At 43.5% G+C, this 27250-nt stretch overlaps 1 protein-coding gene across 1 annotated transcript; it reads left to right on the top strand.

The window, feature by feature from the left end:
- Positions 1-1362: 1362 nt before the first annotated feature.
- LOC136527469 (uncharacterized protein At1g66480-like) lies at positions 1363-5084 on the top strand. Its single transcript, XM_066520215.1, has 2 exons — positions 1363-2307; positions 4606-5084. Exons 1-2 carry the CDS (start codon positions 1513-1515, stop codon positions 4648-4650), a joined length of 840 nt encoding a protein of 279 aa, XP_066376312.1. The 5' UTR covers positions 1363-1512; the 3' UTR covers positions 4651-5084.
- The last annotated feature ends 22166 nt before the right edge of the window (positions 5085-27250 follow it).

Genomic DNA, 27250 nt, shown 5'->3' with positions numbered 1-27250 from the left:
GTGTTTCTCCATCTCAGCCAAAGTGTTTTCTAAAGGTAAATTTGGCTATTATTTAAGGAAAAACGTCTCCAACATAATCTGTAAATGATTCTTTAAATTTAGTAGCTCTGCATCACACCTCATTCGCTCTCTAATTTTGGATAGCCTATCTCACTAGCCATCTAGCCTCTTGGATTTTACAGAATCTGTTGAAGTACTCTAGTATTTTTTTATCAAATCTATTTTAAAGAGTAGCTAAATCAGTAAATTTGGCTAGTTTTTTTTTTTGACTAATCTCTTAGAAATGCTCTAACAGCTAGTTGCTGTTGAAATAAAGTTAATTTTGCTTGTTATAAAAAAAACTTAGTAGACAAAAAATGGAAATAAGATAAGAGAGTGGTTTTTTTTTTGAGGAAAACAGGAGGTGGTTGCCCCCTACTGGGAGAGCGGTAATTTATGACAAACTTGTCTTGCTGGGTTTCAGCATGCGCGTGAGAGTTGATTCTAGAAAATTGAACTGCGGCCTTAACTGCCAAGTGCTAGATGACATCTTTCTACACCTCAATCCAAACAAGTTGATAGATTAGGACTTAGAAATCGGATGGCTCCGGAGCAAATCCGTGATGCAATCCGAACACGTAGTAAATGCTATGAAACAATAAAACGAAACTAATGCATTGAGGGCCATATTTTGTTTTATTTTAAATGACGCAGTTGTATAGGAGATAACGACCTAAAAGATGCATTTTTATCAGTAATCTCAAGATCACGCCCACCCTACGCCTACGGCCTACCGCCATGGTCATCCAGCTTTATTCTAGCGGCTTCCTCTCATTAAGGACGTCCTCAATAATTCCCAAATAACTATTCTATGAAGAATTTTATTGGCTATCAGGGAGAGAGATCAAATAGCTAGCGACTAGCTCGATCTCTTAAAAATAACTCTCTCACATCTGAAATAACTCTCCACTGCAATGTTCTTTTTTTATTATTTCTAAGTCCAATCTAACTAGCTATTTAAAAGTTGTCATTGAAAACGCCTAAGCCCAATTGACGAAGGAATGTCGCCGGGAAATAGGCCATAAATGAAACGTTCACACGTATCGACCGGAAAAAAAACCCAGTGATTTCGGTCAGATGCGATCTAGCTAGGAGGTGTGGCCTAACATACGTTTCTTTGTCCTCTCGCAAATAAAAGAAGTTGAAGTACTACCTTACAAAAAGATTTATACTAACAAAAATACTACTACATCCTTCCTTGTCCTTGAGCCGAATACTCACCCTCACCTTTGACCCCCGCCGCCCCTCCCTCCCTAGCCTTTTTTCCCTCCCCTTTTAAATTCCTTGACGCTCTACGCGGCTACGCACAAACACCACCTCACCTCCGAAACGAGCTGCGCTGCGAAAGAAGAGCAGGGGGAGGCCAAAGCCAAGAGAAACACATCCGCGCGCACCACCCACCCACCCGGAGCGAAGGGCCGGGGAGGCAGCAGCAGAAGAAGAAGGCAGAACAGCAGCCGCGCGCGGCCGGCAATGGGCAACAGCATCGGCGGGCGGCGGAAGGGCGCCAAGGTGATGCAGCTGGACGGCACGGCGTTCCGCGTGAAGCCGCCGGCGTTCGCGGGCACGGTGCTGCGCGACCACCCGGGGTTCCAGCTCCTCGAGTCCGAGGAGGTGAAGCTGCTGGGCGTCCGCGCCCGCCCGCTCGCGCACGACGCGCAGCTCCGCCCCGGCCGCCTCTACTTCCTCGTCGCGCTGCCCCGGCCGGCCGTCCCGCCGCGCCGCGCCTGGTCGGGCGCGCTCCACGTCGGCGCCAGGGAGCGGCTGGAGTCGCTCATGCTCACGCGCCGCTCCACCTCCGACCTCTCCTTCCCGGCCACGGCCTCCACGGCGCCGGCGTCCCCGCTCTCCACGGCCTCCGAGGGCGGCGGCGGGCCCGTCCGGCTCCGTATGCGCCTGCCCAAGGCGCAGGTCGAGAAGCTCATGGCCGAGAGCCGGGACGGCGCCGAGGCCGCCGCCAGGATCATGCAGCTCTGCGCCGCTAACGCCGCCGGCAGCGGCGCCGCCACGCCCGAGAGGGGGATCCTGCGGACGCCCGAGCGGAGCCCGCGGTTCGTGCCCACGCCGGACTGGGGCGTTGGCGTTGGCGCCGCCGCGTTCCCGCAGACGCCCGAGCGGAGCCCGAGGTTCGCGGCGACGCCCGACTGGGGCACCGAGTTCATGATGCCCGCGGGCGCTGCCACGGCGCCAAGGACGCCGGAGAGGTGGCCCGCGCTGCCCCGCACTCCGGAGTACGCGTCGCCGGACGTCAAGGCCAGCCGGAAAGAGGTAATGCACGGCCTAGATTTCACAGGCATCTCGCCATTCGTCCCTGCTGTTAGACAAGTCCCGTAATTATGACTAACAACACCTTTGCAAAATTTCGAGATCAATTGTCTGCATAAAACTAAAATTAAATCTAGTGATTTTTTTTTGGTATGTAATAATATCGTGTGAGAAGCACGTGGTAAAGTTCTATTGCTTTTGACCAGCAATTGGGGGTGGCTGCACAAAATGGTAAAAGCGCGTTTTTCTTATATATAAAAAATATTTGCAACCTTATTTTATATATTTTTAAAGATAAAAATGATGTTAATGTCCAAGGATATATGAAAAACTAGGAAACTCAAAAGTATGATGCACGAATCCATGAAAACAGAACACTGCACTCGTTGAAAATTAATATTCAGTTTACTCAGTAACAGTCAAATGGTGCCGTTGCAACAAACTGAGTCTGAAATGAAAGCGAGTGAAATCTGGTCAGGGATACCTTGTCTGAAACCACTCGGATACCTTACGTATCCTTCCAGGCACCGGCTTATGACCGAGTCGTGCTATTTCAGCGAATAAACAGTGTTATATCTCACAACAAATCAGTGAATACTTTGAGCCATGGCTTTTCAGCAAAAAGGCCTATGTTTTCAGGAGTGTGTCCAATACGCTAGGGTCACTGCTAGCTTGGATCAACTACTGGATCTTGCTTACACTAGAAATCGCCAATAACTTGTCACAAGAAACGAAAACACCATTTCAACCCCATTTGATGCTCAAATCCAACTACGATTGTGTTTCGCCGAGTTAGGTTCAGAGTTTAAATAATAAGGTTAGCTAGCTAATCCTTATCCGGATCAATCTATGATCTCCAATTCGACTTCTTGTGAGACAAAAAAAAATCGACTTCTTGTGCTTGTAATGGATAACATTAGAAAATCACTAGAATTCAGAAAATGGGTCATTGCGATGTGCTAGCTTTCCAACCTTTTCATTTTGTCATGGGCAACACAAGTTGTACATACAGAACAAAAACATATCCCGCCAGCGGAGGTGGTCACCTCACTGAAAAAGCTTTTCGAGGAAACCTCACGGAAAAAGTGCAAAAAGCGAGGACGGCCACCATGGACGATGATATTGCGATCATCGCGTGAAGGTAAAAAAAGCGAGAGGCGGCGAGCACTTGAGCAGACAGTTTGTTTGATGCCGTTCCTGGCACGGCAGGGACTTCATTTGCGTCAGGTCCGGCGCCGCATTGTTGGTTGTGAGTCTGGCAGCAGCCAGCAGGCTGCAGGCGGCGTCGGCGGAGGGGTGAGGTACAATGCGAGATTTGTTCAAGATTTTGACAGGTCCAGTGACTAAAGCAAAATACAGTTGCTTGTCACTCTCGTACTCGAGTATGCGTATGTATCGATAGTTGAATTCTCTGTTTTAGTTTCTCTTTGCGGGTTCTGGTTCTGGGTCGTAGTCCCAGACTTCAATTTACAGCCAATAAGATTTGGTCTTGCTGCTGAAGTTTCAAAACAAGTTTCTCTGGGTATTCGATGTTGTCAGCAGTTATTTCACAGTACCGGTAGAGAGTAGAGACTCGAACAAGCATGAACATCATCCCTGTTCCAGCTGAGACTCTTGCTTAAGGTCCTCATTAGCTTCTCTGCAGTGACCCCCCTCTACGGTGACACCACCCCCCCCCCCCCCCCCCCCCCCCCCACCCCCACACCACCACCACCACCACTTCATCTGTGGTGGCAACATAAACACGCAGTGGGAGTCCCCGTCTTCAGTTCAGTTAGAAACCAAACCGCTTTGAGAATGTTTCACGGATCACAATATTACAGGTTGCTCATCTTGCATCCATAAGTTCATCTTGGGCGGATTTTCTTCAGTCACCGTCGCTGATGTAGTGCTGCGTTCATTCACTACCATGTGGAAGCTCAAAGTCAAATTGATAACAACTTAGGCAATTAAACAAAGCTTAATAAGCAGCATGGCCGACCGCTGCGTGACACCATCTCATGATCTCACCGCAATTAACCTTATCATTATCAATCACCAATCCCTCCTTTTCTGCCTTTGCTCATCTTTTTTCAGTCTCAAGATAAAAAGACATCTTCGCTGAGCGAAAACGCCCATTATATTTCTAAACCACATCATTGGTAGCTTCTGTCATGCGTTTTACTTTGCTTGTTTCCTCAGCATAATTTTTGGCACATCATTATCCCCTTAATGCGTGTGCAGAGTGGCAAGCGGTTTTGAAATTTATGGCTCGTCGCTTTTGCTGACGGTTTCTGAATTTTTATCCTTGTGGCTTTGCAGAAACGAACGCGGTTCGTAGCACTGCCAGAGGAGATAATCGCCTGACTTTTCCCCCCGGATCGGATGAAACGAGGGCGGCGCTGTTGCTTGCAGCATGGCAAGCATGGTGGTGGTGACGGTCAGAGAGCCAGAAGATGTAGACTGATCCGCAGGGTCCAAGACGCCCTGTCCCATGGTCGTTTTCCTCGGTTGCGAGCTGGGGAAGAGCACCGGCTGGCGGCAGCTATCCTTGTGGCTTTTTTTCTATTGGTGTGTGGTCTATGTATCTGCTCCATTTTGTAAGGCTCTCTTTCTCGTCGTCTCTACTCTCTAGATGTAGGTAGCCGAAGAAGCTTAGAGTATAAATAGTTCTTACATGTATATGAACATACTTTTGTGGAGATGATGACAGTTAGCTTCGCGTGTCATCATCCCGATCATTATTCTGTTTGTGTAAATATTCCGTCAAAGAGGAATAAGGAATTGCATATTTTGGTTCTTTTTTTGGGGGGAAAGATCGTTTGCCGGTGTTTATCACTTATCAGTTACATACTACGTACTTGTCTTAGCAAGTTCGCAGTTCTGCATAGGCAAGCACTGGTTGTTCCGTGGTCATCTGTGGATTCTGGACCTAGGATACAGATGCTGACTAACCGTGAACTCAACGTATAAGCCGCTGAATATCAAATGAATGAACTGACGATGATGAATTAGCGAATACTGAGACAGAATCAGTACGTTTTCTCCCAACTACTACAAATTTCTGAGACTTGATTTCGAGCAAACTTGATCGTGAAAGTATACACTCCGACATTGACCCCGGCCACGGGCCCACGGCCATGATCAGCACGGTACGGTGGGGACTGGGGACTGGAGAGTGCAGACTGCATAGTGGGACAGCAGCCAGTTTCCTTTGTCTTTTTTTAGAGGAATTCCTTTGCCTTTCTTTCTTTCTTTTTTTTTTGATTTGATGCAATTCCTTTGTCTTTCTGGTCAGGACGGAAGCGGCGCCGACCAGTCAGGTGTACCTCCTTTCTCTCTGCTGTTTTCTCTCCTCTTTCTCGGGCCGTCAATTGGTTCTTAGCCCAACTTACAGATTAAAAAACAGGCTTTTAGCTACTGCACAGCCAGCCACAAGAATTATTTTCCTTTTTTTCTTTTCTTTCTTCTACTTTTTTCCTTTCTCTTTTCTTCTTTGTTTCTGTGGATTTTCTTCTTCTTTTCATTTCTTTTTCCTTTTTAATTACTTTATTTATATTCGGTTTGATCTTTTTTTTGTCTATTTAATGAGATGTTCTATGATATATAGTATTGTTTTCATAGTAATCATTAGATGTTCCAGAATGTGTTATGGATTTTTTTTAGTACTCACATGTATACATGGTGCTTTTTGTAATTTTTCTATAACATCTTGAGATGTTCGGTGGTGTATTCTAGATTGTTCATATAGTATCGACGAGATGTTTTATGATATACTTTCGATTTTTCACATAGTACCCATGAAATGTTTTATGGTGTATCTTAGATTATTCATGTAGTATCCTTGGTATTTTTTTCTTTTTTTCTCTACTACATGGTTTTTTTTCATTGTGTTTTTCTCTGTCCTTTATAATTTGCTTTCTATTTACTTTGATTACTCATTTTCCTTCTTTGTCTTTTACTTCATTGTATCTTTTTTCTAGTATCCATGATGTTTTGCTAATATCACTTGAATTATTTTTTACATATTAGAAATATGATTGTCTTATACTATTTTATGAGGTGATTCATCAAATGTTCCATGATATCTTACTGATTGTTCTTGTAGTATTCTTAAGATATTCCATGATATATTCTAGACTTTTTCAAAGCATGGTGTATTTTCTACTGTTCCCATAGTACTCATGAGACGTTCTATGATGTATTTAAAGTTGTTTGACTTGTATCCATATCCAAGTGTTCTTTGATGGTGTAAATTAATTATTCCCATTATTCATGGAATGTTTTTCATTTTTAATACTAGACATAATTATTATGGAATACCATTTAACTGAACCTAGAATTTTATTCTCCTACATCTGAAATATCATCCTCCTAAATCTAGAACATTCCTTTTTATAAAGGTGGAACATAGTTTCTTATATCTAGAATATTGTTGCGCTTAATAAAAAATCATAAAAAATGTTCTTCAATGTTTTTTTGCTAAATATATTCACGTGGGTTCTTGTTTTGAAAATATTATTTTTTTTAACTGAATCAGCAGGAGAATCCCCTACCTATTTTTTCATTAAATGAAAGAACGAGCTATTTTCAAATTTACAAAATTACAAAGCAAGCAACCAGGCCCAAAAAGAAAGAGCACAACTTACAACAAAAAGCTATCTCTCCAAAGACTAAGCGAAGTCTGCCTTGCTGGTTTGGCCTTGGTACAAACCAGGCCAAGTTCGTCTTTGAATTTTCTCTTCCAAAGATTAACATGTTTCGAAAGATTATTATAAGAAAGATAATGATGTACTCAGCATTTAACCACGAGGCCCAACATCATGATATTTTGGGCCCATCAGAAATGAAGCAAGCGCGGCTGGTTGGTTGGCACGTCTCTCGGAGTCTCGGTGCCAACCAGTCCACGGCCCTCATGTCCCGGGCTCCCGGCCTCCTGCGCGCAGCAGCGGCACCGCCTCGGCCGTATCGCCTCCAAAGCCCAAATCCATCTCTGCTGGGCTCCTCCGCGTCTCTGTTACCCGTGGGCCGCTCGCGTGCGTTGGCGCAGCCACCCCAACCGACGAAAGGCACGGCGGAACTGCCAGTTTTCTCGGTATTTTTGTTTCGCGAACGTGACTGGCACGTTTCTGGTCAAGAAGAGGAGGATGCTCGTCGCGCCGGGTTTTTTTTTCACACTGCCTCGTCCAAGATCCATCACGATACCACGGCCACGGATCATAAGATCAGATAACAAAGAAACAGGAAACAAACAAAGAGGTGATGAACGCACGCGCGCCAGGTTTTCCACGCTTGGTCCTGCCGTCCTAAATTTAAATTTACGAAGAAGATCGTCAGCCTGTTCGTTGGTTTGTTTGTAGGCTGATAAGTTCGACTGATGCTGGTTTGTTGTAAGAGAAAAATACTATACTATGACTGATAAGCTCTAGCTGAAATCAATAAGTGAACATGCTGCATAAAGCAAGCCGGTAGATGGGCATGTACATACAGGAGCTACCAAAATCCATTCTCTCACACTCACGAGGCGGCGGCGCTTCGCTTCGTCATCATCCAGGGGACCACCGCCCAGCCCCGCACCCATCCGATAATTGTCCGGAATCTTGATGGAACTCCAACTCGTGTACGGCTTCTACAACGACCCGAGGCGGTTGGGCGGTGACTTGCGACGGCACACTTTACATGTCAGAGACTAGTGTAGGACCGAAGGGGAACCGAGGTTAGGCATGGGCCGCACGCCAAGTGGACAACATGGCCATAGATCCAAATTCGTCGCGGCACAAACAGGAGCTTAACCCACTCTCAACACAGCCTCTATGCTCTCCAACTCGTAGCGGCCGGTTAACGTATAGACACTGTTTTTCTTTAGAAATGGCTTTTTAGTTTTTCCCTCTATCTCTTCGATGAATATACTGCCACATCAGCCAAGTTTAATAAATAAAAGGGTAACAAATAGATATGGAAACTATGGCGTCACGTCACATCACATCACATGCCCGTCCCGTCGCTCGCCAGGACAGTGCGGTCAAGTAGAGTGGAACAGTGCGGTGGTACGCCGCCTAAGCTAGCTTTAGCTCGGTTGGTGTGTCTGGCTTTGGCTAGACCGATCGATGTGAAGGTGGTCAGGCCCTCGCCCGTGCTAACCGAGGCTTTCCGCACCTTTCCACGTGCTATCTCGATCGGCAGCCGAGGCATGTTTAGGAGCACGATATTTGCACTTTGTGGAACTAGCTTTCATCTCAGATTTTTGTCGCGTACAGGAGTTGGTTTCCTTTCTTTCAGTCCCATAGTCTCTTTTTTTTCCACTGGTGACTCATGCGTGTTGATTTTTTTGGATTTCCTTTTAGTTGGCTCTTGAATACAGTAATTCACAGCTAGCATTCATGTGGTTATGCTACACCATCCACATTCTTAATTCGAATTATTACAATCTGTTTTCCTTTATTGCAGCCAATTCTACGTATTGTTTATAGTAGTTTCTTGTGTGCTGTGTGTGCACTGTACCAACCTCACATTTTATGTTTACATTTTCAACTAGAAAAATGGTAATGTGTAGGGAAAACAAAAGACAGAGGACCTCAATTAATCATGAGCGGGATTAAATAGAGCTGAGTAGGAGTAGTATCCCACAAGAGATCTGGCCGACAATAGTCGTTCCTCGTTTATCATCATGAGTAGTGGTGCACTCAATAATATATACCGGATCATGAGGCCACCACTTAGGATTCTAGCAACAACCTTGCGGTAGGTACACAAGCACAACGTGTCCTATCTCACTTCTCATCCTTGGACAGCGATTGCTTGTTATTATTTATCCACAATAACCTTTAGGTACATATTTGAATATCAATTTAATGTTATGGATGTGCAGGAGTGAGCCTAACTCAACTGACTGAGCGATAATGTTTTCCAACTCAAATTTAAATGACTCTTTCCTTATCAATAATAAAAATCCGTAATTCCTCTTAGGTTGGTCATATTATTTTTAGTGTTATGGCAGTTTAAAACAATGTGTCATAAATAAATAAAAATGGTTAGCCTATACAAAACACGTGTTCTCTCTCTTGCCTCCAACGTGTTTGTAATTTTGAAGGGACGGAGTGGCAACACATCAACATAGCATGGGTGGCAATTTGCATGGTGGTAGCATGGTAGACAAATTCTAACAGCTATAAAACTATAGTGGAGCTATAACACATAGCGTATTTTAAGAAAAAAAAACTATAAAAAATACAAGTAATTGATTTAAAAAACATGATAATCATGAAATTTGATGAACACAAATATGTTTCCAAGCTTTTAGGAGTATAGGGAACATTACTTAATGTAAATATTATAGCATAATTTATGAAACTCAAGTGTTCAATTTTTCAAAAGACCAAGTTAGCAACAAAAGATAGGTAGGTAATAACTAGAGTCTGTTCGGTTGGCTGGTTCATATCGTTGCTGGTTCGTGAAGAAGTACTGCTGGCTGGTTTGTGTGAGAGAAAAATACTGTTCCAGCTGGAAATTTACGATCGTTTACGACAAGCCACAGCCAAACGAACAGGCTAGATTGTTACTATTATAGCTGGAATTGAAATAGCCCCGCTATTTCAAAGCTACAGCTAAGCAATTTAACAGCGCTAAAGCCCAATATAGCAGCCGTAGCTAGCATAACGACAAAAACAACAATAGTTTAGTATAAACTCTCTCCAGTTAAAACCGTGGACCATGGCATAGGCCAAAGATGTAAGTAAAAAGCATCTCCATGAGTCCCCTCAATGGCCGATCCAGGGGTAGGGCTGCCCTGTGTTGCAGCCCTGGTCCTTGGCTACAAAACTCCATATAAACTTAATTACTTCATCATCTATAGAAATTAAAGGAGAACAAAATAATTTAGTCCTTTATTATATAGCTCAGCCCAGGGCTTAGCATATTTCTGGGTCCGCCCCTGAGTCCCCTAGTATGTGGGTGTTGAAGTACCCCCAATATTATTTTCGTAAATATTGGGGAAAATGCTATAAAAGTTGAGGCTACAAAAAATGGCTGAAAAGTGATGATTGAAATGGACCCTATGTTATTGGAGAAATGAGGGAAACATTTGTAGCGAAAAAAAGAAAAGTATTGGAAGACTACTAGAGTAAGAAAAAATGCAATGACTCGTAACATGGCAATTTATAGGGATAAGGGAGGTATTTAGAGGACCGCTGGAGGCTATCATGCCATGAGGTGGTTAGATTTCTTGTGGTGGAACCAAGCCACTTGGGTTCAAGTCTTGGCACAAGTATTCATATTTTTCTAGAATTATTCTATGATCTAGTGACGTCATTGTTTAAGTGATAGGCAACGTGTCCATCAACAACAAGACGTTTGTGGTGACTTTATCAATTTAAAGATCTACTAGCTCAGTCTTTCGAAGGTGCTAATAGAGGGCAAGTTTTGTGTGCTACATACATTTCTTCGTAGGGTGAGTCTTCATTTGTGTTGTGAGCATGTATTGTGAGCATCTATGTCTATGCTTTGTAAATTGCAACTTCACTTCTATTCTTCCTACAATGAAACCCCATAATTCATTTTAAAAGTGTTTCTTCATTTTCCTTTCAATCCACCTTCGGTCTTACTTCCACGTATATTTTTACAAAACGCATCCGGAGGGTACGAGAGAGTGCGCCTACGAGTACAACAGAAATGCCCTCCTTGTCGAGTTCACGGTCATCTCCTCATTCCTCAATGGTTGCAAATCGCGGGATCTTAAATAATAAAACCTAAAATGTACTAATGCTAAAAACAAAGTTCCCGAAAGAAATGAAAAAAAAAACAGAGAATACAACTACAACAAGTGTCAAGGAAAACAAAAGTCAAGTGACGACGAGCAAAAAGCTGCAGAAGAAGAATGGTTTTCGCAGGAGGTTTGGGTATCCGGTGTCGCGCTCGCACATCTGGAGACAGACCTCGCGGGCGTGCACGTCTCTGATGACCTGGTGCAGAGCGTGCCGCGGGCCCTGGGCGCCGCCGAAAGGCGACCCGGGACAGGGACCGAGTTGGCCGCGCATGTATCCGCGTCGGATCAAAGTTGGAGGCGACCCGTTGCCTAACCGTAGACCACGGTGCCGTGCGACGGTGCCTAAGGATGGCAACGGGCATGTACCCGTCCGTATCGCCGGAATGTTTTCTTTCTCGCTATGGAGAATTCATCCTGTTCCCGTTTCCGTTAACTGTCTCGGGTATAGATTCTTGTCAATTTTCATGCCCGTCGGATATCGGTCGGGTAACAGATACCCGACGGGTACTGCATACCCGATAAACAAGGACACTTGGGGTCGCAGCTTTGCAATCGGAGACGTTTTTTCTTTACTTGGGTATAAGTGTCGGAGTCTCGGAGATGCCGAGGAGAAGAAGCGAGGTTGCGAGGAGTACGAGCAAAGGTGGCAGAGAGACCGAACTGAGGAAGCGAGGGACACGAGCGCTCGTGAGGCAGGCTTGCTTGTGCTGCTGACGAAGATTGTGAGGAAAAATTGAACTAGGGTTCCTAGAACACACAAACTATATATATGATTGTTCAGATTTGGGCCAAAATACCTATGTTGAGCTTCTTTGGGCCTAATACTCGTATGACAGCTCAAATAGTCGGGTTCCCACCAACGGGTAACGAGGACGGGTAAACAGGGAACGTTCCCGTACCCGCTATATCCGTCGGGGATTGATTCTTGCCCATTTAAATGCCCGCGGGTAAAGATATGATCACATCCCCGTCCTCTAATGGATCAAATACCCATCGGGTATTGGGTATCGGGGGCCGTTGCCATCTTTAACGGTGCCCATGCCGCGCGTAATTGCACGCGATTGAGCAACTTTCTTTAAAAAAAATAGATACATATCTGGCCTCTATATCTACACGCGGATAACTGGATATACACAGCCAGAATTAATTTACAAGAGCATTTAGACTCCATGCCTCAAAACTAAAATACAAAAAAAAAAACAGGGAGCAATAATACTAAGAGAGCTAGAAAGACTAAGGGTCTATTTGGGTGGACATCAGCTTTGGGACCTTTCAAATATAAAAAAAACTCTAGGGAGCCAAAAAGGCAGAAGCTTCTCAAAGTGAGCTTTTTGGCTTTTGGCTTGGAAGGTCCCAAACTTAAAGTCTAAAGAAGCTGAAATAAGCCGGGTCTAAGCTCCAACTTATATGCCCTTGCTTCCAAAGTGCTTTAATCTTATGTAGTAGCAATCCTCGTATTCAAGAGTTTACTTAAAAACTCTTGATGCCATGACTTAAATTTTGATCTTATGCGGTAGAATCTTTCATATCATCGTTTATTTAGAAACTTTGATGTCAAAACGAAGCCGCCAAAGTGGTAATTGCACATGAACTACAAAGACAAGGCCTTCAAGAAGAAACACGACGTAGGCACGCTGCCGCTGTCCGTCCAACATGGACAGAGAATTCACTACCATGATCTTCATCGAGAAAAGGAGGGGGTGCATCGATAGATGCCTCCAAGATGAAATACGGCTCCCAAAGGCGTTCGTTGTCAGCCCAACGGCAAGACAAAGGCTTTCGCCTAGCACCCAACCTACTCCCAATGACAGCACGCCAACGACAAGCACGATCCAGTGTTGATGACTTCACATCGACCACAACCACTACTGCACAATCCTACACATCGTCGATGCCACGGGCAGCAGAGATCCATCCGCATCATGAGCAGATAGATCTAAGCCCCCAAGCAGCCTAGCTCTACGGGCCTGGCTAACGGCCTCGCACTGGCTCAGGCGTCCCCGCAGTTGTAGCCCAAGGAACTACAACTATAGAATAACAACCAGAGACTTCTTTGTTTGTTGAAAGAGACTAAACTTTATTTTAAAGCCTCCTGTTACTTGTTGCAAGAGGCGCTAGAAAATCCCCACAAAAAATCAAAGACATTTGTCCATCAATTAGATAGAATGGTTATCCATAGTAATAGCTATTGGATGATTGGATCTATTGTGCTTTTTAAAAGTTACACGTCTCTAACTGTTGACATCGATTAGGGTCACATGTCAGCATAAGCTTGCACGTATGAGGCGGCACACGGCCTAGCACACAACAGAGAGAGTTCAAATGCAGCAAGGCTGACCAATAGGAAGGCCATGTAGATTTGACGCCTATAATCTTCGCATGTGGAAGCTCGTGAACACCTCTAGAAGAGACATGTGTCGGGAGAAGCAGACTAAGGTTGTTGTAGGATCTCCATGGCCACATCTAGAAAACATCAACAAATCTCGTCGAGAGTTGTGCAGGACATTAGAGGATTGGAAGAGATAAAAAAATGGAGAAAAGTCATAGTAGATTGATTTTTTTATGGATGGTATGTTATTATTCACCTCAATCGGCCGTGATCACGTGATACATATAGATGGAGGTGGTCTTATACCAATACAAAACCTTCTCAAAACATAATATGCAAGTTTCTCACAAGATTGAAGAAGTTTGGATCCAATTTGGAAAGAAACAAACTCGGTCAGGCAAAACCGGCCTAGACCGGTTTACGTAGCCACGACACCAACTCAGCAGAAACCGTCCTAGACCGGTTTCCTAAAGTGTCTTGGGCCCAGAAACGGCCTATGCCAGCTTTTTTAGGATTGGCCCAACTTGCTCCAAATTGACCTTCTTTTTGTTTGTATACGTATGTGGTGATCTCATCTATCATTTCAATGTATATGCTATTTGCATTATGCTGCTATATCACGTTGGTGATGTTCGGTTTACCTAGTATGTCAGAGATTTGCATGCTAGCACGAGTTTGGCATGATTTATTTTCTGGAATTAATCATGAAGTTTTGCCTACTTATTTAGGGGGTGTTTATATTGGGCTGCTAAAGTTTAGCCGACTAATTTTAGTTCTATTTAGTCACTTTTTACTTAAACACTATGACTCAATGGTACTAAAAGGGCATTTAGCCAATTAGTCACCAAGGGGTTGCTAAATGGGACTAAAGCCTAAGCTGTTTCACATTTTAGTCACTTTGGATCTAAACACCCTGACTAAAAGGGATTAAAAGACTATTTTAGTCCACTAAATTAAACAGGGGTGGCTAAAGTTTAGCAACTGATTTAGCTATCTAAATTTTAACAGCTTCGATCGGTCTTGCCCGAAAGAAGGGTAGCGGAGAATTTAGTTTGAGCAATGAGAACACAACTATCAGCCTTTAGTAGGCGGAGTCTTGAGAACCACCGAAGATAGTAGACTTGCTTCCAGTCGCGGAGAATTTCAAATCCTATTTGCAAGCAGTGATGTGTTTCCGAGATAGATTGATAGATAAATAGATATGCGTGTCGCGGGGTCATTAGTTGTTGATTTGAGAAAAGATTAAAACAGGCGATCAGCGGTCGTGCAAATGTGCAACAGCCAACAGTGCAAGACCCCACTTGTGCGAATGTGCGATTGGCCATATATATCACCGTGGAGAAAAACGTGAAGATGCATGCATGCATAGGCTTCTGTTTTTCTACTGGTACAGGTAGTTTCATACGTACTCCGTTCGCATGCGATACATGATTATGACAGGAGGCAGTTGTAGTTTGGTAGCAGTGATGCACTTTGGAGCTGCGTGTCGGCGGATCATTTGGTGCTGACCTTGGTAGCAGGTATGTTTTGCGCAGTGCGCGATCATGTAGATGTAGGGTGCCTTCGTCGTGACACTCTCGTCGTATGTATCCGCGCGCGATAACCTTAACTGCTCTCGCGTAGATCGAGCGAAAGTAAACTATGCACTGGTCGGCTTGTTCAGTTGATTGTTTCTGTGGCTTATAAGTCGGCTGATGTTGTTTTATGAGAAAAAAATACTGTATCATAGCTGATAAGCATGACTGATACATTTAAAGCCAACTAGCTAGAAGTCAAGTGGGACCTCGCCAAAGCCTACTAACCACATTTTTTTTGCTAACTCTGATTATTGGTCGAAATATTAATACTAAATAAAATTTTCTATCTAAGTTGTTTTAGAAGTGGTTTTGTTTTTTTTAAACAACAAAAAATGATATATTTTCTAAAGTTCGTAATTAACTTTTTAAAATTAGAAATATGAAACCGATACCAAAATTATTATTCCAAAGGTATAAGGTGTCTATTGGTAGCTTTCGAGTAATTTGGATGTTGTTTTCACTCGTGATTTCCACACTACCACAGGAAGCAACCTCTCTGTTACTACATCTCTTCTGTGAGTACATTGTATATAAAATACTATCTTTTTATATCAACATTTCATATAACATGTATTGAATATTTTAGCCACTAAATAAACTCAAATGAAAACAATTTCAAATACAGAGTTTTAAATCTTATAAAGCACTACAACTTTGATATAGAACATGTATTCATGTCCGAGTTTGTTTAAAAATTTCAAAAATTCGTATCTCAAAATATGTAAATTGAGAACAAACATTTGAGACTCTAATATAAATAACTTCAAGAAAAAAAATTATCAACAACAAACTTATAGATCAGGTCGGCCACTACAAAATTTGTATTAACCATGCGAATACTCAAGATCATTTGAAAATTCTTAATTTTGAATTTCAAAATATAAAAAACTTGAAACACCTATTTTGGACTTTAAACAGCTTCAGATAAAAAAAATTAACTATAAAGTTGTAGATTATACTGAGAACTATAGCTTTGGTGTAGACCATGTCAAGATCCAAAGTTGATTGAAAATTTTAAATTTTATATTTCAATATCCAAGAAATTAAAATAATATTTTGGGACTCTAAACAATTTCAAATAAAAAACTTCTCAACTATAAAGTTGTAGATCGCAACGACAGCTAAAATTTTAATACAAAGTTTGGCGCTTGACGCTTGGCCCTACAAGTGATTTTAGCGTGTATGATTTTTCGGTTCACGTGATTGTTCGCTAAACACCAACAGGGGAGAAAATGCCACCAACAGGAAATGCATCCATTTCCTTGTGTGTGATATGTTAACCGATAGGGGAATAAATTATACCCCGAGCAACAGGTTAATGTAATATTTTCCTGACGATGCATAGAAAACAAATAGGGGAATTCTGTTTTTTCACTTGTGACGCCTGATGGAGAGTGAATCGACGTGTTACGGCTAGGAGACGTGCGGCTGGAAGGCTTGAAAGTTAAAACACACTTACCCACAGGAAAAAAAAATACATGGATTAGAAAAGAACAAAAAATCAGTCGCAGCATTCCCTCTAATTAATTTGTGGATGTGGAATCGCCAACGACAAGTAGGCGCAGTGGAATCCTGGCCCGTCCAATCAAAGGGGCCACAAGGTGTGGGGATATGGTACCACAAGATGGTAGAAGATATGATAGGATATTTTTTTTATAATTATATTTTTTCAGAGTATATAAGGAGAGACATGAGTCATCTAGTTGGTATCCAGATCCAGATACAAATCTTGTGCTTAGCCTGAGATGAATTTTATCAATACAAACCAACAGAGCACATGACATAGGGTTTTACGTCGTCTTGGCGGTCTGAATATGTATAAATTTTATGTCTTGTGTCTTCGTTACCATTTAGTTCCTGATCACGCGCACCTTTACCAATCAATCTACTATCGTGAATATACCCCTCGGTGGACTATCGGCGATATTCCATCGACACCAGGGGAACGCCGGCGGTGATTTGAAGTTGCATATACTCTATCTGTCACAAAATAAGTGTCGTTCTCATTTTTTCATGAAGTTAGACGCTTTTAACGTTGACTAAATATATACAAGAAAATATTAATCATTACAGTATATAATTAATGTTTTAGATAGATTATTGAATCTATTTGCATAATAAACTTATTTAGAGATATAAATGTTGCTGATGTTTTTACAAATCTGTCGAACTTAAAAAAATTTAATCGACACAAATATCATATTAACACTTATTTTGGGGCGGTGGAGTATATAGAGAGAAAACCGGAAAAGGCACAAAATTCAGGTGGGAACAGCTGCATTACATTATTGCTGAGATGATGATGATGATAACTTAATAATGCGACGTGGATAAGATAAACAAGGAACGCTTCATGATTGGCTATTTTAATTTCAAATCGCACGCTCCGTATTGCGCGGTCGACCTTGGATTGCTGGGACGAGCTAGCAGCCGATTGTGCGGTGAGTCAGTGACTCGATTGTTTGTGAGCCTGTGCTTCAGCAACGTACGTACGTTACGTATGGCTGGCGGCGCCTTAGATTAACGCTCTCTTCGTTTGGATTGATTTGGCTTATAAATTATGACTAAAAGTATAGTTGGTGTGAGAAAAAAATACTGTTCGTTAACTGATAAGCTATAGTTTATAAGCCAAATGCGACCAAGCGAACAAGCTGTAAATAGAAGTAGTATAAAACAAAAAAGATCTTTTACATTATCATTTCACGTTGCAGAGCAGCTCCAAAAGATTAGCCAAAAAAGACTAGCCAAATTTACTGATGTAGCTACTTTTAAAATAGATTTAACAAAACCATATTAGAGTACATCAACAGACTCTGTAAAATTTAGCTAGTGAGGTAGATTATCCAAAAGTAGAGAGCGAATGAGATGAGATGAAGAGCTACTAAATTTAGAGAATCATTCACAGTTGAAGACTTTTTCCTTTAATAATAGTTAAATTTACGTTTAGAAAACTATTTGAGTAATCTATTCGAGATGCTTGTTTTTTATAACAATATTATCATTTGTTTATTTGCCAAGGAACGTTGCAGCATTGTCAATTCAAGATAGGCATGACCGCATGAGGAAGACGCACTACGATGTACCAGGTCCGTCCTAAATTATAAGACATTTAACTATTTTATTTTAAGTTTGATCACTCGTTTTATTCAAAAATTTGTGTAAATATAGTTAAATTTAAGTTATTTATGAATAACTTTTATTTATAACGCAAGCCACGATAAAAGAAGTGATATTTTACACAAATTTTTGAATAAAATGAGTGGTCAAACTTAATATAAAAAAATCAAATATCTTATAATTTGGGATGGAGGGAGTAGTTTATTTCTAGCATTGTTCACATAGATCTCAGTACAAATGTATCCGGCCATAGTTCAATGATAAGATCGTGGAAGTTTTTTTGTTTGCTCTCGGTCTGAGGAGCTGGAGGTGGTGAAGCTAAAAATATTGGCTTTTAGTTTATTTTTAGAAGAGAGAGAAAAATACCTCCTTGCTATAATGTAGAATATATTTTAGAAGCTGAAGCCATTTTACAAGAAGAAGCCCTGCCAACTAGGATAAAAAAATAATAAGGCCCCAATTGGCAGGCTCCACTCCACTAGTGAAACTGTTTTTTTTTTCTTAAGGCCTGTTTGGAGGGGCTCCAGCGGCTCATGCTCTGGGTACTGTAGTAGTACTGTGGAGGAGCTGCGGGAGCCCCAAATCCGTGACTCCTCCGGCTCCTCCCCTCTACGTGTTGATTTTTGCGGGAGATGGAGCCGTCTGGCTCCTTGCTATAGACCAGCACAGGTCTGCACAGTGCAGCAAGGTAGGGAGCCGGAGCCAACGGAGCCGGTGCCAAGCACTGCCTTAACTCTACGAACAACTCTTTCGGTGAAGCCGGAGCTGTTTTCGTACCTCATTTGACAAACAGCTCCTCATAATAGACAAAACCAATGAAAGGCTTACATACCATTCCTTCTTTGCATTTCCTTATCTTGTTCGTCCGCCCGCATGTTGTCAACCTCTGCCTCCTTCCCCAACAGCCCGTGCACTTCTTGGCCCCACGCTCGCGACCCTCTCCGGTCCCGTGCCTAGCGGCCGACGACCTGCGCCTCCCGACGATTGGTGGCCCATGTGCTCTCTGGCCCTGCGCTCGGCGGCCCGCGCGCCCGGCCCCCAACAGCCCGTGCTCTCCCTGACCTAGTGCCCGGCGGCCGACACGCTCGGCGCCCTGCAGCATGCGTCCTCCTCGGTCTCACACCCTTGCCCTCCCCAGTTGGTCGGGCGCATCCCCGAGCTCTCCTCTCTGCCGGTGGCCACGCCTCGACAAGGGTAGAACATGTCTCTTTTCTTCTGGTGTCGACGTGGACGAGGTGAAGCCAGATGAAGCCACTATTTTTGGCTCCATCTCTAATTCCTCCCAAACCTTTGTGAGAGCATGTTTTAAAGGGCTTCATTAGTAGAGCCATTTCATTTTACCCTGTTTGGCAAAAAAATGGCTCCCAACCACTCCTGAAGCCGGTGGAGGAGCCGTGCCAAACAGGGTCTAACACTTCCTCCACACCCATCCATAATTGCAGTGAATTCATTTAATTTACGGAGATGGTAGCGCAGTTGATATAGTGTTATAATTTTTTTTTTCAAAAGTATGCATTCACATTATTATTTATAAATATATTAGCGGTTTCTATAACTAAACGGTAGGCAATTGCAAATCTACGAGACAATTCGAATATAAGCTTCCTTTTTATGTGAACACAACTTTGCAACGTGAGACAATTCGAATACACAAACACAAGTTGAGAACAAAGGAAAACATAGAAAATTGGAGAATTCCAGTTATACGGAAAAAATAATTGCAAGCCTCTTTGGGGAAATGATTGAACATTATGAAATTCCTTTGTGATTTTCATGGGATGTATGAAACCGTTCCCCATATAAATTATCAAGAGGCAAACTAAATAAGGTTGAACCTTATATATAAAAACTTTCCTTTGACAACAAAAATGTGCCGACAAGTATAGTGAGCTCCACCAACAAGTTCCTAGCATCAAGATGATCAAGAAATATATTTGGAACATCAAATTTGGAGTTCATATAAATAAAAGAAAGGTTTTAGGCACCACCTACCAAAACAGTCCTGGCCGGTTCCCCTATGCACCATCCGGCAAGCCAACCTAGCCCCCTAAAACCTGGCTAGACCGATTTCCCTGTTCCGAGATGGTGATGCGGTGTAGACGAGATGTCGTTGCGTCGGTGCCTAGTCAAACTGTTCGTCGATTTGAGAGCCACATTGAGTAAAGGTTGGAACTATGAGGGAACCCTTATCTGGACACGGGTGTGAAAGTTCATCCCTGGTGTCCATCTGGGTACAGTTGTACACCTCTGCAGAGTTTATTTGAAAGCCTGAAGTCCTTTGGGATGGAACCTTTTGGTTGTTCCTACTTCTAGACTCATTGTAGCGTGATGATGAAACTTGATGATGAGATGAATTATAATGTTGATCACTTAATTATGCTCTCAACTTTACTTGCAACTTATTATATATATATTGTTATAAAATAAAATTATAAATTATGAGCCTATCATTTTTTAATAAACGCCATGCTTTTATGCAAACTTATGAATGTTTATTAATCTCTTTGCATCCACCAAATATATGTGTTGAAATTAAATCCTATGAGTACGCAATGCACTCATGGTGCTCCCGTTAAGTTGCTTTGTAGGTAAAGGATATTGGCGGCCACATCACCCCGTCGTTGCTGGCAAAGTGGGTGAATGGCAAGAGCCATCCAAGCTATGGTGACTGAAAGCATCTAGGCCCCTAGTTGGGTTTCGGTGATTAATGAAGACACAAGAATACTGTGTATTTTGTAGAGACAATTTGAGTTAGGTCATGGTAATGATGATCATTTGGGCAATTATAGTTTTCATGCCCCTGTCGATGAAAATCATTTCGGTTTTCAAAGGATGAACGACAAGGTTAAGGATGGACTAGTTCTAAGTGTCATTTGGTGTTGGAGAGACACTTAGAGTAGTTTAAGACTTTGTTTTTCCTTTGGCCGTACTATTAAGAGGGACATGAACTAGTAGCTTGATCTAAGTGAGTCTAATGGGTTGGGTGTGGTGCACACTTGTCAAACTTAGCATTAGGTAACTTAGGAATAGCTCAAAGATCAAGTGGCGTCAACTTCATTCACAAAGGATTTTGAATTGAAAGTGAATGGAGGGTCAAAATGTTGACCGGACGCTAGTTTGGTGATGACCAGACTCACAGGTGTTATGTCCGGTCAGTGATCAGTGCACGCAGCAGAAGCCGAGGAGCGACTAGATGCTGCACAGTGATTAGAACCAGACGCGCCTCAAGTCGTATCTGTAGCTATGGGGCCTCACTGTCAGGGAGGATCTGGCGCTGAACAGTAAATGACTGAACTCTAAGCTTGCAGCGTCAGGTCAACATCAGAGAGGGTCTAGAGACCAAAATTCCTGACTGGACGCATCCGGTAGATGTTGATCGGACGCTGGTCAACATCAGGTCACTCCAACGGCTCTCTCTAACAAGGTCAGCCAATTGCAGCTGCGACCTGTGCATTCGGTCATGAGGACCTGCGTGTCTGGTCACCTCATGTTTTGCTAAGTTGGACAGTAACAGTCATAATTTGAATGAGGAAGTATAAATACTTCTCCTACTCGTCCAACTTAGCTCTTTTACCCATTTGTTCAGCTGAGAAACACCTTTGGAGTGCAAGGAAGAGCAAGAGCCTAGTGGGGTGATTGAGATTTGAGAATCCAAGATTAAGGACCTCATTCATGCATAGGGAGTAGGAAGTGTGTATCCATGTCGACAAAAGATGCTCGGCAGTCCACCGAGGGGTATCCCGCAATGGTAGATTTGTCATAGAGGTGCGCGTGATCAGGAACCGGATGATGACACAAGGCGCAGAGACAGCGATTTAGATAGGTTCGGGCCATCTAATCGACGTAATACCCTACGTCCTGTGTCTTTGTTGTATTGTATTGAATATGAGATGTATATAGGTGTCGACTAGAGGACCCCTGCCTCTCCATATATACTCTAGAGGGGTAGGGTTACAAGAAAAGTATCCTATTTGGTACTATACAATATCTTGCGGTGCACGTCGACCAGTGCCGTGCACGCCTTGATCTTGTGGGCTGGACCACCTCTGATGGTGCGGCCCATGTCTTGTCTTATGGATATCGGGGGTCATATCCCCCACAGCTAGTCCCTGAGCGCCTTGTATCCTTTGAGCAATGCTATCTTGAACAAGTTCAAGCACTTTGACATGAAGCCGATCAGTTTAACTGGTGATTCGAGCAGTGGAAGTTGAAACCGACCAGTTTAACTGGTGACCTGGGCGATGAAGGTCGAAGCCGGCCAGTTTAACTAGTTAGGAGACCTTGGACTTAGCCAAGTAAGGCTTGCTAGAAGGATGTAAGGGGCTCAAGATAAAATTTGAAAATTCTTCCACTTAGGAGAAGTGTAGCCACTTAGACTCCGTCAATAAGGAGGGTAAATCAAGAAATAAGCACTACATTCACCGCCAGGTGAAGTATAGCCACTCAGTCCCCGAGCCTGCTGGGAGATGAAGAATGAATCTTGTAGCAGGGTTAAAGAAAAGAAGTCTGAAAGCTTACCGATGCCATTTGACATGCGCGTATCAAGACCTCAGACGTGTTGCCCAAGATCAGCACCCTAATCCGAACAGCATGGGGCAGCTTGATAGCACATGATGAGACATAGCAAGATCCGACCACCAAGAGAGTCCTCAGCTTAGCTAGCGATGCTTGCACGAAGAATCCGAACACTGAGGAGTCCCCAGCGTAGCTAGCGATGTCCGAGCACCGAGGAGTTCCTGGCGTAGCTGGCGATGTCCGAGCACCGAGGAGTCCCTGGCGTAGCTAGCGATGTCCGAGCACCGAGGAGTCCCTGGCATAGCTGGTGATGTCCGAGCACCAAGGAGTCCCCGGCGTAGCTGGCGATGTCCGAGCACCAAGGAGTCCCCGGCATAGCTGGCAATGTCTGAGGGCCGAGGAGTCTCCGGCATAGCTGGTAAGCCCCTAGCATAGCTGATGATGAAGCATGAGCGGCGAACAGTCCGGTCAACTGGTCGGCGGCGAAGTGAGCATTAAGTAGAAGCGACCGGCGAACAGTCCATTCAACTGGTCGGTGACAAAGTCCATGAACCTAGCGGTTCGACCAGTTGATCGGTGGAGAAGTTCGAGCACCAGGTGGTCCGATCACCTGGATGATGATCCTACAATACAAATATGTAGAACGGGTAGTACATGATGTAAAAATATATGAACTCCAGAGAAGAATTAGCAATGGTAATGAAATAGCGTATGCAGCTCGGCGATCAGTTGGTGTGAACACTTAGTGTTATTCTGAAGATGTATTTATATTTAATACAAACTGCCCGACCAGTTAGTGTGTAGCTGAGTCTCTAGCCCTAGCTAGCCTGTTAACCATAACATGGAGCACGGAGCCCGTGTGCATGTAGGAAGAACAAAGCATCGCTAAGGAGCCGCTGCCGACCACCCATAACATAGAGGGCAGACACTCGTGCATGTGTAGGGAGGAGCCAGAGATAGGGCCATCTCTAGGGACATCCGAGCATCAACATGACTGTTTGGGGGTTCGCCTTAGACTTAGCTGTATGTCATCTTTAAGATGGTATCCATGAAAGAAAATCGTTTGGAGAACAAATATGGAGAAAACAGCTCGGAGAAACATCATGGCGATATATGAAGATTGGAGAATATTTAGAAGAATATTAAAGCGTGACTTAGCTTTAGACATAATATCTGGTCGGCGGCGTATGGCGTTATCTGGTCGGTGACGTGGGTAGCTCGCTTAGCGGCTCGCTTGACGGCTTGAATGAAGTTGATCTCGTGTTGGAGTAAGATGGGCGTAGTCGAAGCTTAGCGGTGTCAATCCACGACAAAGACGTGCAGCCGATCTGCTTCATACATAGATGTATAACACGTAGCCTTCCTTCCCCATATGTGGATGCATGTGTACATGCAAGTCTTGTTAGCTTGCATGGCGGTGTCGATGCAAGTACGTAAAGCCTGTACGTGAAGCATGTATATGCAAGTTGATCTGTCGTATCTTGGTTTGCATGTGGTGGCAACCAATCATTATGCATGTCCGATCCAATTGTAGGACTCCTATGCATGTTTGATTGGGCCAGAGTAGGACTCCCATAGTCCCATGTGGATGCAGCTTGGCGTGTCGATGAAGCCTAGGAGTTGGCACCGGCCTCGGCGTGGTGTGAGCCCACGCACACCGCTAGCTCCACCGGTAGCTAGTTCCGTTGCATCATGAAATTCCCATAGGCAGAGTAGGAGGCTAGCTTGACGTCGTGCAGGGAAGTGACCTTCACCGAATACCAAACTGGCGATATGTGAACGGCTTGAGCAGCGTGACCTCCTCCAGATTCCTCTGCCGACTTGAACTTGCCATCTGTTGGGCCACTAGTAGTCGATTGGTTCAGTCGCTGCAGAGATAGCGACGCCTAGACTTGGTGACGCGTGCTGCTCAGAGATGCGCTGTGGTTGTCGAAGGATGTCGACGTGATCAACCGAGTTGCCATGAAGGATGTTGATCTTGAGTTACGCCATCTAGTTCGCTAGGGATCAGCGCACATGCCCCCTACCTGGCACGCCAATTGTCGACAAAAGATGCTCGGTAGTCCACCAAGGGGTATCCCGCGATGGTAGATTTGTCGTAGAGGTGCGTGTGGTCAGGAACCGGATGGTGACACAAGGCGCAGAGACAGCGATTTAGACATGTTTATGCCGTCTGATCAATGTAATACCCTACGTCCTGTGTCTTTATTGTATTGTATTGAATATGAGATGTAGATAGATGTCGACTAGGGGACCCCTGCCTCTCCTTATATACTCTGGAGGGGTAGGGCTATAAGGAAAGTATCCTATTTGGAACTATATAATATCTTACGGTGCACGTCGACCAGTGCCATGCACACCTTGATCTTGTGGGCTGGGCCACCTTTGATGGTGCGTCCCATGTCTTATCTTATGGATACCGGGGGTCATATCCCCCAGAATCCACCTTTCTCATTAGGCTTGTCTTAGTAAAGTGAGAGTTTGTGCTTGTTACTCTTGGTGATCGCCATCACCTAGATGGCTCGGTGGTGATTGGAAGCTTGGTGATCATCTGGTGGAGCTTATGGATGACCCAAGTCATGGTGTGAGAGGTTGTGGGCGATTCACCGTGATGAAGTGTCAAAGAATCATCTCGTACAGAGCACTTGATCCTTACACGGATCAAAGGGGAGCTACACCCTTGCGCGGGTGCTCCAACAAGGACTAGTGGGGAGTGGCGACTCTCTGATACCTCGGAAAAACATCGCTGCATTCCTCTCCTTCTCTTTACCTTGAGCATTTACATTTGAGCAATTCAATTCATGTATTTACATTCTTAGAATTGCCATGCTAGAGTAGGATTGGAACCTAGTATGCAAAACTTTTATGTGGTAGAACAATAGAAACACTTCTAGGCACAAGAGGGTGTAATGGGCTAAGTGTAGGGTTTAATTATTGCAAGAAATTTAGAATTAGCCCAATTCACCCCCTCTTGGGCATCTTGATCCTTTTAATTGGTATCAGAGCCTCGTGCTCCTTAAATTAGGCTTAACTACCTAGAGCAAGATGTCCCACGGTGATGGACCCCTCCCATCTTTGAGGGAGATGATTTTTCTTATTGGAAAATTTGCATGGAGGCATACCTAGAGGGTTTAGATGTTAGAGTGCTTAGAGCCGCCTCACAAGGTTTCCCAAAACCAAAGGATCTTGCCAACCTTCAAGGTGATGAGGTTCACTATGAGAAGTGGAATGTAAATGCTAGAAACACCCTTTTTAGAGGCATTTGCAAGGATGTCTTTAACCGTGTGCGGAATCACAAAGACGCCCATTCACTATGGTCGGACATTTGTGTGCTCCATGAAGGAACCAAGAGTGAGCGTGAGGAACGCTATCACCTTGTGATGAAGAAGCTTAATTCATTTGAAATGCTTCCTAATGAAAGTGCTAATGAAATATATTCATGCTTGAATGTTCTTGTAGAGGAGGTCAATGGGCTTGGACTCACTCAAATGCAACCATCCGATGTTGTGAGAAAGATCTTGAGTGTCCTCTTGATTGACAAGTATGGACATATTATGATGGTGCTTCATCAAGGTGATCTTTCCACCGCTACGCCAACTCAAATATTGGGGAAGATCATTGCACATGAGATGTACATGCACATCACTTCACAAGATGGCTCTTCTTCCACCAAGAAGAAAGATTTGGCTTTCAAGGCTAGCCAAGAGAAGAGGGGCAAAGCAAAAGTTGATCATGATATCTCAAGTGATGATGAGATTGATGTGTAAGCCTTGCTCTCATGGTGAGAAAAACCACAAAGATGCTCAAGAAGCTAAACAAGAATAGTGTCAAGTTTGATGGCAAGAAGAAGAAATTCTTCACTAGTAGTAGAAGGAAGCACATCTCTGAAATGAATTGCTACAATTATGGAGATCTTGGTCATCTAGCTCATCAATGCCCCAAACCCAAGAAAGACAAGTACAAGAAGAAGTATAAGGGCAAGAAAGATGACTCAAGTGATGATGATGATGAGAAGAAGAAGAAGAAGAAGCCATACAAGAAGAAAGATGACAAGAAGAAGAAGAATGGCAAGGCCTATATTGTTGGTGATTGGCTCACGGACATTGAATCATCAAGTGGCTCATCCGATGATGAAAGTGAAAATGAGAAGGTGAAGGTGGCCGCTCTTGTGATTGGTTCTTCACTATCTCCATCGACACCGCCGTCATCATTCTCTACACATCTATGCCTCATGGCCAAGAGTGAACAAAAGGTACAAAATGACGATGATAGTAATGGTGATGACAATGCTAGTGATGAGAATTTGAATCACCTTCTTATGATGATCTTGTCAAATTGTTAAACTAATACACTAAAATAATTAGAAAGATAAGAGCTAAAAATGAGAAACTAGAACTTAAGAATAACTCACTCTTAGCAAAGTATGACATAGCCGAAAAAGCTAATAATAAGCTTAAAGAAGAGAATAAAATTGTGTCATCCAAACTCAATGAGCTCAAAACCTCTAAAAGGGAGCTTAGAGAAAACATGATAAACTTTAGGGGATACACAATAAGCTCACCACTAGTTATAACTTGCTAAAAGAAGAGTACACCAATCTCAAGATTAATCATGATAATCTTGTTCTTTCTCATGAGTTATTGTCCAATGAGCCTCATGATGCTACTA

This window comes from Miscanthus floridulus, chromosome 19 (genome assembly GCF_019320115.1).
Source record: "Miscanthus floridulus cultivar M001 chromosome 19, ASM1932011v1, whole genome shotgun sequence".
In the NCBI taxonomy this organism is placed as follows: Eukaryota; Viridiplantae; Streptophyta; class Magnoliopsida; order Poales; family Poaceae; genus Miscanthus; species Miscanthus floridulus.
This window is presented reverse-complemented; position numbering and strand designations above follow the sequence as displayed.